Below are 12,365 nucleotides of genomic sequence, written 5' to 3'. Positions count from 1 at the left end.
TGGCTATTCCTGTTGTACTATTCCATCTGACGTCTCAAAAATACATTGTTATTCTGTTAATAATTGGGTCACCATCCGATGATTTATACGTGATGATAAAGTAGGAGAAAAAGAGCATCCCTGTCCATTTGCACTAAATCACCGTGGCAGGACATGCCTCCCTTTCGTTACGCTGCCCTGTGGTTTGTGGTTTGGTTCTTATGCTGTTGTGTTTCTTTAAAGATGTCACACGGCTCTATATGAGTGAGTGAGCTTCAAAGTAATCACAAACTCGGACAGAAAAACCCAGTTATGTCTTCCCCATCTTGCATTGCTCCGGGGGATTGAAGCCTCAGTGCACACACCACACTTTCCTTGGGGGTTGGGGGGAGGGTATGATAAATAAGAGCTTTTGGTCATAATTGAGAAGTGTCCCAGCACCAGTCACCCAAGAGGTTCATCCGCCCTGCTGACTTGCTCCTCGCTTAACACTCAAACTTCCTGGGGCAGCCAGAGTGGCCTTGTAACAGCCAGACCCGAGCACACAGTTCTTGTGTTGAAAACCTTTCAACAAGCCTTAGCCTCCAGATCTTGTCTCTGACCCCGCGCTGGACTGCTCTGACCTTCCCGCTAATGTCTTTCATAGCCTGTGTGCCCACCTGCCAGGACGGTCATCACCCTTCGCTATAATTATCTTCCCAATGTCTGCCTTCTCTCCAATTCTTTAAGCGCCTCGATCACCAAAACTTTCTCTCCTGTTTCTGGAAGAACTCTGCGGCCAGCGTAGTCCCTGCCATGTAAAAGGCATTCAATAAAGAGATGAACAGCTGTGATTTTGAAGTAATGGGTCAAGGTTAGTTGTTTGCTTCTTCTGCTTTTTTGAATATAATCAGTACACATATGCTAATCACTTTTTCATTTAGTCATCTAAAGTATATTGAGCATTTACTCTGAGGTATAGAGGATGCAGAAGTAAGAAAAACATTAATCTACCTTCAGGCTCGCAGGCTGGCGTGGGGAGGAGATAGGCAGTAACACCTGGGTAAATGCCATCACCGCAGTGTGCTCTAATGTCCCTGGGTCCTGTGTCCCAGACAGCACTGGGATCGTTGTTGTAAATTGGGGACAGACCCAGGGCAGAGCAGTTCTGTTCATGGTGCTTACCCTTAGAATTGACTTGCTTTTCTATTTCTCTTGCCTTATAAGCACAGGTCAGTTTTGGCGCCTGCTCTAGTGGGCAGGCGCCTGATGGTGCAAATGAACGGGGGAGCTGGCAGAGACCTTCGGAGATTTTCATTGTGGATGGGAAGCGTGGGCATTTTCAGTGTCTTCTTTTTGGGTGGGGGGAGGGCGTCACTTAGAAGTACAGAGATGAACTATAATCACCATATTACTAGGTAGTGTAAGTAGCTACTGGCTGTCAGGCATTGTTCCTATCTGCTTTCTGTTTTAGTTCTTACAGTAGTCCTATATATTATTGGATTGTCGGAAAAGTCATGACGTATTTTTCTTTTTTTTTGTTGCAAAAATGCGTCATGACTTTTCCGGCAACCCAATAGATATCATTATCTCCATTTTCCCAATAAAGAAATAACATGCCAGAGATGAGGTAATTTGACCAAAGTCATCCAGCTTCTAAGTGTTGGAAATGTAATTTAAATCTACTTCTGCCTATTTTTAAATCAGTCATTGTACTTACTGATCCACCTTGATGCTGTTGAAACTAACACACTTGGCTGTGTGTGTGTGTCCCTTTATCTATACAAAGTAGGAACTGCGACTCTTACCTGTAACTTTGCCATTCATTATGATTTCCTCTTTTTGAAGATATGAGATCTTAGATATAGGATTTAGGCAGCAGGTCATATTTTTGTTATGACAATATCCACGCATCTTAGTTTTTTTACTTTCATTGCATTTTTAAAAAATATATTATTTTTTTCCTTAGGAGCATATCCAAGTCTCTTAAATGCATTCATCTTTCTTTCTGTTCCTTAGTGTTTATCCAGGGGAGGGAACTGACTTTGATTTCTGTTTCATCAAGGAGACTTTGTCTAGGTGGCAGTGAGAGATATTTTTACACAGCTTCCTTTCATATGGCTTCTTCCGGAGCGCGAGTTTTTATCCCCCTTACCTGTCACAAAGTTAAAATAGTTGTTCCATTGAAAAGAAAGTTTACCTTTGCTAGTTTTTTGGTGGAGTTAAAACTATTGTAGAATGCCTAACACTCCCTCAGGATTTTTTAAAATAGAAAATCATGTTTTCATATTTAAAGATCCTGCATCTCTTTACTTAATTGAGGAAAATCAGTTCAGCCGCTAAGGCAGGTCTGACTTAGTCCTAAAAACATGGACAAAGGATTTTGAGGAGAGATAACTGTTCAGTCAAAAGTAGTATAGTGGCCAGCGGGAGAAATGCAATTCATTGTTGAGGATCTGGTAGTAGATTGGTTATAATCCCTTTTTTTTCTTTTTTAAATAAAAGGTTACATGAAAAGAGGTAATATTGGCACACTTACTATGTGGGGGAGACTGCGGTTCACACTGTGTCACTCACAGTCCTTTGTTTCCAAAGAATAGAAAGCGGACCCTGACTAACCAACAAAACTTGATTTTGTCAGAAGCATTTGAGGAGCTCATAGGGTTGATGGAAGATTTTAGAATTAGGTTTTGAAATGGGCAGGAAGAAAGGTTGACCTGAAGGCGAATTGTTTGGAGCAGAAACAGAAGCCACCCCACCCTCTTTTCAAAAGGCTGTGAGTTCCCAATTGTAGGCCTCAGCTGGACCTGAAGAAGCAGACAGCTCAGGAAACAGTTCCTAGAAGAAATGGAAAACTTGTAGTTGGTCTAGGTCACTTAACTAGTTCATGGCAAAAGCCAATGGGGAACTCAGTTTTTAGGATTGTTTAAGAGTCTTTTTTTGGGCCGAGTGGCGCGTTGGTTAAGAGTTGGCTTGGGAGCACGAGCTGTGAGCAGCAGAGCTACCAGTTTGGGTCCCACATGGGCCAGTGACGCTGCGCCCTCTACAGCTAAGATGGTGAACAACAGCTCGACCTGGAGCTGGGCTGCCGTGAGTCGCCGGTGACGGCGTAGGCTGCAGTGGGCTGCTGTGAGCTACCATGAGCGGCCGGCAGCCAGCGAGAGTTGTCGTGAGCGGCCTGTCCAATGGCCGGTGACCCATCTGCCTTACCCGGGAAGAGCGCAATGATCACAATACCAACTTATGCCAGTGAAGCGACGTCCTCCACTACTAGACTGAAGAACAAAAGGACAGCAACTTGTCTGTTCCTCTTCTCCAATTCCCCAACGCTGTTCCCTTCCCTCCAATTCCCCAATTAAAAAAGACTTTTTTTTTTTTGGTATTCATTTTTTCATTGGATACTTGTTATAATACTTGTAGGCACTGGGCCATGATTAAGACAGATGGGCGCCATCGTGGTACAGGAAGCAGAGTAGCAGTGAGTCAGCGATTAAACAGGAATTAGTGGGGGCTGATGTTAAGTATATCATGCTTGGAATGAGTACTCTCCCTGAGGAATGGAATACTGTGACTGTAGCCCCAAAACGCAGACCTGTAACCAGAGGTGGGGTCAGTCCCTCTTACACTCATCAGCTCGGTAGGCCAGTGGGGACCCTCCTGTGTTTGTCGACCTCCTTGGAAGAATAATTAAGACAGCATATTTAAAAGTGCCTAAAATACATTTGCCTGCTATTCAATAAATGCCGACTCCCATCTGCTTCTCTCTGTCAACGGTATCCAGCAGAGCTTATGGCCAGACAGAGGTTTAATTTATAAGACAAACAAAAACAAAAGCAGCACTGGTGGCTGAACTCTGAGCCCCTTTTCCTTTATTTTGTAATGTTTTCTGTGTTAGAATTTAGGGCCTCCGCACACACACCTGGTAGGTGACTCGTGAGCCTGTATAAGGGTGTGATGCCCTCACATTCAGACTTTTAAAGGTCCGCATACAGTTTCAGTCCCGACCCGGTGCTTGTTTCCAGCAGAATTTTGTGTCTTAACATATCATTTCTATGAGTTGTAAAAATTACTTCCGGGAAAATCAAATGTTGCTACTGAGCAGGAAACTTAAAAGGTATAAAGGATGTTTAAGAGATCTGAATGCCTCTGAAGGAAATAGGAAAAAATTCAACAGATCTGAGCTGCAAGTAGATTAGGGGAAAATAAATAGGAAATCATGCATTTGTACCCATCCTTCAGCAAGATGTATGTGTGTTTCACCAGTTGTCCAAAAATGTAGCTCATCAGCCCTTTCCTTCCTGTCTCGTACAAAAGTTGGATGTTTTTGTTCTTCATTCACAGATAGCATCTAACAATTTGATGTCCTAGTTTTTCGTCTCAGAGTAGAATGACCTTGTGCTCACACGAAGCCATTCTGGGGTGCCATTGCGTAGGAACTGTGCAGTAATCCTCACTGCTTGCTGTCGTCAGCCTCTGGACTGAGACTGATCATGTTGTAGAATGCGAGCCTTCTCTTTGAAGTTCCTCCCAGCGCCCCTTGCACACTTGGTGTGGCTGAATGTCCTCGTATCGTTTCCCTCTTCTGATGTGGGTAGTCATGAGGGCCTGTGGAGGGTCTCAGGAACCACTTTCTTGATCATATTTTTAATTCCTGGGTAGCCTTCTGTGGCGTCGTTGTTTATGAAAGCAGTTTCACCTTACCTACCGCCAACAGCCGCAGAAGATCAGAGGTACCGGGCAGGGCCCTCATGTGTCCTGAGTCTCCCGTCCCATGTGCCCCCGCCCTGGGCGTCCCAGGCCTGTGGTGCAGGCCTGCTGACATAGCATGGAGAGGGCTTCCAGCCTTCCCCAGCCTGCTTGCCTTTTCAGCCTCGTCACCAGCCCCCGTCCACTTGTACCTTTTGCATCTGCATTCTTTGCAGACACGCCCATGGATGTGTCCAGAAGCTTTGTCGGAGCTGCTCCCATACACATATCCAAGCCCATTCATTTAGCCTCAGCTAAAATACACTTGTTCTGAAGTCCCCCTTGAGCTTTTGACTGAGAAGTGTTTGCTGCCTCCTTTAAATTTCGTAATACTGCATTTGTACGTTTCTGAAAGTGCTTAAAATATATGCTTTGCATTGTGAGCACCCACGTGCAGTCTTTCCTGAAGAGTGCATTTCTTGAGAACTGGGTCAACGTCTTGTATTATGCGGCGACGTACCCACCATTTACTGAGCCTGGGTCGCCTGACTCCCGAGCCCACGTGTGGCCGCCCAGCCCATGCAGCTCCTGCTCAGAGCCGTGAGCTGTGTGTTAGGGAGCGTGGACAGCACGTTGTAGGCACTCAGGGAATTGTTGTCGAATGGAAAAAGAAGGGTTTGAGCTTCATGGCATCTCTTTCTGCAGATCCCATGACTTTTCACTTGTTTTCTTAGTTTTTGGCTGCATTCTAGATCTGTGCTGTGATAGCTGCTAGCCACTTGAAGCTGTTTACATTTCAATCTTAATTAGTTAAAATGAAAGAAAACTAAAACTTCAGTTGTTCAGTCACACCAGCCACCTTTCAGGTGCTCAGTAGCCACATGTGGCCAGTGACTGCTGTGTTGGGTGGCACAGACATCTATTTCCATCAGCACAGAGAACTCTGCCGGACAGGACCGGTCTGGTGGTCCTGGCTGCCTTCTGGGTAATCCCTGTGCACACGTGGTGTGACTGTGAGACGTAAGCTAGGACAGGAATACTCTAGTGGGCAAATAATGCCATGGAAACGTACCTGTACGCACTGCGATAAAACACTCTCCAGCATGGTGTTCCCCTCGGAGACCATCCCAGAGTAGTTTTCTGTGGATATTATGCATGTGCACGGTCAGCTAGCTCTTCTGGCGTAACTCTCCTTTATCCAGTGAATCGCCTTTACTGCTTTTTGGAGGGAAGCAGACGTGTTTGTCCTCAGAAGCCCTGAGCCTGGAGGGCTAGCCAAGCTGTGACAGGCGCAGTGAGGCCCCACTGATGGCTCTGCGTCACTGCAGTTGATCAGGCCCCTCGTGGTGACCTGTGGTTCTGCGGTTTCCTTCTGCCGCCTAGATGGTACTTCCTACCTCCCGGATGGGCCTCCCTGGGGCGCTTGCTATGGCTCTGCAGATGTTTGGGTAGCAGGCACAGACTGTGAATCGTTTCTTCTGCAAGGTCTCATGTGATTCCACCTCAGCTAGTGAGGCCAGAGGCCATCCTATTTTACAGATCATGCATGCGGGTTTCAGAGAGGGTAAGTAACTCACCCACATAAACCATTAGCAAGGGGTGAGTTAAGACCGAAGCGCTCGAGAACCTCCGACTCGATGTTCCCGCTGTCCCAGGTTAATCACACCCGGGTCCTTGCCAGTGGTGGCATTGCCACAGCTGACCATTTTTCTAACCTCAAGAGAATCGGCAGTTACCATGACTTTTGGTGATCTTTAATTCTAATTACATTAACATTAAAAATTGTCGTTAAATTTTTATTAGCCTTCTCTTCATTATATACCTCTGCTTGCATTAATAATGCAGAGATATTGAGGCATGGCACTTGAGGTCTGTCATGAATCCTACAACGAGGAGTAAGGATCAGTTTGCCTAATTGATGGTCTCGGGGACCAGAGCACCTGTGACCTGCTGTTTGCTCTCTGGCATCATCCTGTAAGTAAGTGCCGGTCTGTAATTTGAACCCATGTTTTTACTAGTGTCTATTACTGCAAATCTCACTAATTAAACTCTTCTTACCATATTATCATTAATTTATACTCTCATATTGCAGGTGTCAAAAAGCTAGACAGTTGTGCTTGTCTGGAGGCTGTAGGTTAATGTGGTGTTCTGGGAGTGCCGTGAGCCAAACCAGGTGACAAAATAACCCAATTAAGCATTCACTTAGGGCTATTTTTGAATTTTCCTCTCAGCAACTCCATTTTGCATTCATTTTATGCTTATGTTTTGGCTTCACTTGTTCCCAAGCTTGAGATCATGGAATTTAAAGGACTTGGCTGGCTCTGGTATTTGCATGTAATACCTGTAATACACTTTCTTTGTCAGAGGCATAATTAACAATATGATTTGTACATTTACTGCCTTCTGGTATTCACAACACAGTTTGTAAACTTAATTAGTTCTTGGAATAGCAAATGTTTTAAGATGATAAACACTTTCCCTCAGAATAATGTGTTGAATGGCTGTATATTCATAGACATTTACTCTGTGCTACTCAAATTAGAATGCCAGTAGGTATGCCTCTCCAGGTAAACATCACCTACGGTAGGCTTCCCAGATTATATTGTCTTCCTGTCCTTTTCACCGGGGAAATCAGAAATTGAGCTCAGGCAATTCAGCCTCCAGGATATTCATTATGGTTCTATTGTATAGCTAGCATCTCTGCTAATGTCATTTCCTGGATGCATTTTTGCAAACTCTGATGGTGATCATTTTGACATGGCCTGGCGGGTGGGGTGGGCCGCCCGGGGCACAGCGCTGCAGCAGTGCTCCAGTGACCCCGCCTCCCTGCTCCCCAAGCCCCTCGGGGCTGAGGAAGCCAGACAGCGCTCAGCAGGTCAGACGTGCTGCCTGCCCAGGAAAGGTGGCCTGACTGTCTCCTTAGCGCCTCATTGCCTTTCATACACCACGGCTCAAGCACAGTGCAATTATTTGGGTGTCCAAGCAATATTGCGCTAGAAAAATCAAATCAGAAGTGGCCCGATGCCCTTCGATTCGTGGCTCCCAACCCCAAGAGTCGGGGCTGGGTCACACAGCCTGGGCTCCCCCCAACCTTTATACATGAAGAAACGAGGGCTCAGTGACTTGCCAGAGGCTCCCTAGTGGCCATCAAGCTGACCCCCCCTACCCTCCCAAACACACACCCGTGTCCTCCTCTGCACTTGAGTGCCCTGTTTGTGGCTGGGACCTGGGGTGTCCTCCCTAAAGCCTAACCTGGTACCTGGCTCCCAGTACTTAAACAGCTTGCAGCCTGCTGGTTCCCAGGTACTTTCTACTCGACTCCAGGGGATCACCAAGGTGGCGTATCAGTCAGGGGTGAGTCAGGTACATGGAAATCAAACAGTATGGTAGCAGGAGATGTCTTGTAAAGAATGTGTTCCGTGGGTGCTGGGTGACTGAAGAAGCAAATGGGGGATATGGAAGTGGCACAGAAGCGGCACAGAAGCGGTAACACAGGCACTGCCAGGAGCCATCGCCCTCAGGGCTGGAGGAACAGGGAACGGACTTATAGGAAGTGCCCCATGGAGCTGGGACCAAGGCCAGTCAGTGTGGTCACCCCGGGCACTCGGGGAGAGGCTCACAGGGCTGGGACTCAGGCCTCCGGGGAGGGTCCTGGCTTGCTGAGGAGGTACAGTGAGTGTGGGTCTGGGCATGGGGGGGCGGGCTCGCTGTCACTGCTAGAATGTGGAAACCCCGGTTTGGCTTGCTGCCAGGAACTGGACACAAAATGGGGAGGGGCCAGCCCTTCATCAGTCCCCCATTCTCCCCAGTGCAGAAGCCATTAGGGACTCACTGGCAGAGGGGACGCATGCCTTGTAAAGCCTGCCCCGCATCTAGAATGGGGCATGCATGGTGCTGAGAGGCCCTAACTGGCATAGATGGTTCGTTTGTGGATGCGCGCGAGAGAGATGACTTCCACTTGGGTTAATTCAAACCTTGAGTATCCTTACGAGTCCACCATCTTACTGTGCCTTTCCATGAAGAATATCATCCTTCACGCAACAAATAATTCTGAGTGCATGTTATTTATATTCATGGTGCTGAGCTCCATCCTGGGGGTACGATGGTGAATAACATGGGTTTATGTATATTGGAGCTCTGTCTAACACTCTGCCACATGGGCCAGCCTGTGCTGGACAGGGTGCTGTTGACGAACTGAAACGCTCTTTAAGGAAGCTTGTTGCATGTTTGAAAAATACATAATTTGAGGGGGAGCTCCTTTCGCTATAACCTCTACCTTTTAGTCCTAATTCTGCCATTGGCCTTTTTACTGTCAAAATTGACCCCATGTTTTTTATGACATATAAAAGTATTTGTATAGAAGTTTTATTCACTCCTCAATCACTCATCCTTTAGGATAGGACTTTTCAGTTATTTCAGCTGGCTTCCTTAGACTGCTTTTTAGCTTTTTCCTATGATTTTCTCCCTTACAGTACCTTGATAGGCATTTTAACCCTTAGCCATCTTCCCCGGCCCCCACCTTCCAATGCATAGCGATACTTCAGCTATACTGTATCTCTCTCTCTCTTGTGTCCCTCGGTGCATCAGCAACCGTCATTGCTCTGAACACTGGTCATTTCTGGGCACTGGTCTAAGGGAACACTTGTGTGGATTCCAAGCCATGTCAGTTAGTCTTACTGTCCTCATCTTGGTTTGTTACTTGTTAGTGGAATTGACCCACAAATTATCCTACCTCCTATGAGTATGTTAAGACGAGAATAGAAGACACTCGGACATCCACCTAAGATACTTATTATCGGTTTTCGTGAAAGTAAAGCTCTGTATTTATCCTTTGACCCTGTCTCATGTGCCCACGTGGCACAGTTCTGTAAAGTGACACGTCACCCGTACATTCAGCCTCTGAGTGGATCAGCCCGTCGTCAGCAGATTAGACAAGTGGAATGCACTAGAGTGCATAATTGCTTAACTAAGTACTTTATGATTGAAGGACCAAATGAAAACAAGCGCGTGCTATTGACTGGCCTCAGTGTAGTTACCTTTTCAAAAGATCCCCAGATGGTTTTAATGCACGGCTTGATCTGTAATGTGGAGCTCTATACCTAACTTGACAAACCCCTTTCAGAAACCCCCCGTGGGAATGTCCACTGTGAAGTGATAGCATCTGACCCTGAAGGAGAAGCAATGTATACAGTGACCTGGGATGGGGAACCTTCCTTCGGTTTAAATAGACACGGGAAGTTGTCCTCATTTGCAGGACTTGTATGTGTTGAGATGTTTCCTGTCCTCAGAGGCTGTGACTATTAAAGTGTGTACGGATTGTTTCCTATCAGTGTCTTAACTTTCTATGGTGGTGAAATCTGAGTGACAAAACCTTTGTTTCTGTTATAAGTGTATTTTGTTTTCCAAAAATGCTTTATGCTTATTTGGCAGTTTTCAGTTAGCTTAGAAGAACATTGAGTTATGAGGAAAATATGGTATTTTTAGGCATTATATATGGTTTGTACTAATTTAAGATATATAAATATATAAGTATTTTTATTAATATGTATATAGTTAGCCATGTTTATTATTCTAGCATATCTCTTATGGTTTTGTTGATAGGCCTTTTAAACAGCGGCAGAGTAGATCTGTTCTTTGGATTCTAGTTGTACTCCTTGATCATGCTATTTAGTTTTAGATTCTTTGTATAAAAGTGACCCCGCAGATAATCATGATATGAAAAATATGCTTTAATGTCTTAAGGATTATTTTCCCCAATTACTCTGACTCTTTGCTATATAGTGAATGATGATGGTTATGGAGCTGACCTATAAATGTGTAGCTGTAGCATGACTATATCCTGCTTTGAATTTATTTCGAATGGCCTGTCGCACCTATCGAGTCTGTCTTATTGTATATCTAACCGATAGAAAATACTCATTGGTAATCTTATTGGAGCAAAATGCTCATGCTCTATGGTCGTTATAGAATATCATTAGTACAGTCGTATTTCTGTCTCAGAGTGTGACAATGCCAGCGGGATAAATGAGAAAGACATTGAATCTTCACACAAAGGAAATGGGTTTTATAATGAGTGCAGTCTGCACAGAACTAATCTCTTCCTTGGATCATTACTTCACCTAATCATAAAACTTTTTTTAATTCAAATCCTCGCAGGGTTCTAATTGGTGACCTCTGGTGCCTGATAATTGTTTAAGATAGCTGGTCTTTTGCTGTATGCCTAATCATATTTGCAATTAAAAGTGAGAAATGTGGTTTAACCCTTAGGCAGGTATAACTAAAAATTCAATTTTTCTTTTTTCAGTCTTTAGTAGTTACTCCCAGCCTGTCTTTCAATAGTCACTCAAGTCATTCTTAACTTGAATTAACCTAAGGTGCTGTTTTCTTTGTTTAGTCTTTGGGTTTACCAAATCTTCCTTTGACAAATGCCTTGGGCTCTGTTAAGAATAATCCTGAGTTATTTAGAATAGCCAAGGGGTTGGTCTGTTTGGGAAGGCAGGAACCACTGGCCTGATTTCCTCTGTCATCTAGGCCTGTTTTCCTGCCTGTCTTTTTTTGGATGATTTAAGTAGAAGCTGCAAAATTCTTTGCAACCAGTTTGAATAAATACTGGTTTCGGTACTTTCCTCACCACCACAGAAATTTGCCAGTGTCCACCGTTAGGACTGGCGAGTGGAGGTGAGCCTGAGCCCCGCTGGTTTGCTGGCTCACCGTGGTGCATGCCAGCTGGCTGGAGAGCAGTTTGCATTGTTGTACATTTGTTATGCTTCCTCCATTGCTTCTGTCGTATTCCTCAGTAAACAGCGGGCATTCAGTGAAGGCAGTTGGTTGACTAGCCCTATACAATTCCATTGATTTATTGGAAGTGGAATTTAATCTATTAACATTTGCCTGTTGGGCTGGAAGGTTTTGTTTTGTTTCGGAGCCAGTTGTTTGGTATTTTGGAGAAGCAAAACCTTCGAGTGTCAGTCTCCCAATCAAACTTTAGCCCTGCCACTTATTAGGAATTAGAAAAAAGGGGGATGACAGTTCCTGTCCTGACACTCTTGAGAAGTTCTGAGGACTGAATGTGTGGAAAACCTCCGGTAGAGCGTCTGGCATAGACTAGTAAACATTCAACTTGTTAGAGTCCTTCTACCCCTTTTAGGGAACATTTCATCTCTGATTTCCATTATTTGGTCTTTATGGTTTTAAATTGTAAAATAATCCTTTGCAACTAGAATTTATTTTGAACGTTGTTAGAATTCTGTACTAAAATCCAGTAACCTACTCATTTCTCAAGATATTTGCTTCATTTCCTTTGTTTGGATGATAAATTTTTAGTTCATTGAGGCAGTGCACGATCATGTCGTATCTTTGTATTTCTTTTTTTACCATGATGCCTTTTGTTTTGTGAATGACACATTGTAGGAGAAATTAAGGTGCCAGCACACCGGAAGCACTTTTTTTTCTTTAAAAGAGTTTGACAAAATTTTTATAATATTGGGTTGTTGGAAAAGTCATGACATATTTTTTCTATGTTTTTCGTTGCAAAGATGCGTCATAACTTTTCCGACAACCCAATATTTCTGAGTAGCGCTCAAAATTTTTTAGGTGTCTGGATTTTATTCTCTAGAATCATATTGCTTTCACAAACTCTTGAAATTTGTTCTACAATGAGATATCATACATGTAAATAAATGATCGCAGGTTAGGCATTGTGTTAAGAAAATGATGACATA

The 12,365-nt window shown here is 44.4% G+C and overlaps 1 protein-coding gene across 3 annotated transcripts in view; it reads left to right on the top strand.

The window, feature by feature from the left end:
* KHDRBS3 (KH RNA binding domain containing, signal transduction associated 3) overlaps window positions 1–12,365 on the top strand; it is a 157,370-nt gene that overhangs the window by 24,755 nt on the left and 120,250 nt on the right. The window contains exon 1 of one of the 3 annotated variants that reach the window (XM_019651309.1): window positions 6,053–6,208. The exons of the other annotated variants lie outside the window; for them this stretch is intronic. Coding sequence (XP_019506854.1) covers window positions 6,187–6,208 — 22 coding nt within the window. The 5' untranslated portion in view covers window positions 6,053–6,186. Of the gene's footprint in view, window positions 1–6,052; window positions 6,209–12,365 lie in introns of those variants that run through there. 3 annotated transcript variants of the gene reach the window in all.

This window comes from Hipposideros armiger, unplaced genomic scaffold (genome assembly GCF_001890085.2).
Source record: "Hipposideros armiger isolate ML-2016 unplaced genomic scaffold, ASM189008v1 scaffold_157, whole genome shotgun sequence".
NCBI lineage: Eukaryota > Metazoa > Chordata > Mammalia > Chiroptera > Hipposideridae > Hipposideros > Hipposideros armiger.
The sequence above is the reverse complement of the archived record's forward strand: the minus strand, read 5'-3'. Positions and strand labels throughout refer to the sequence as shown.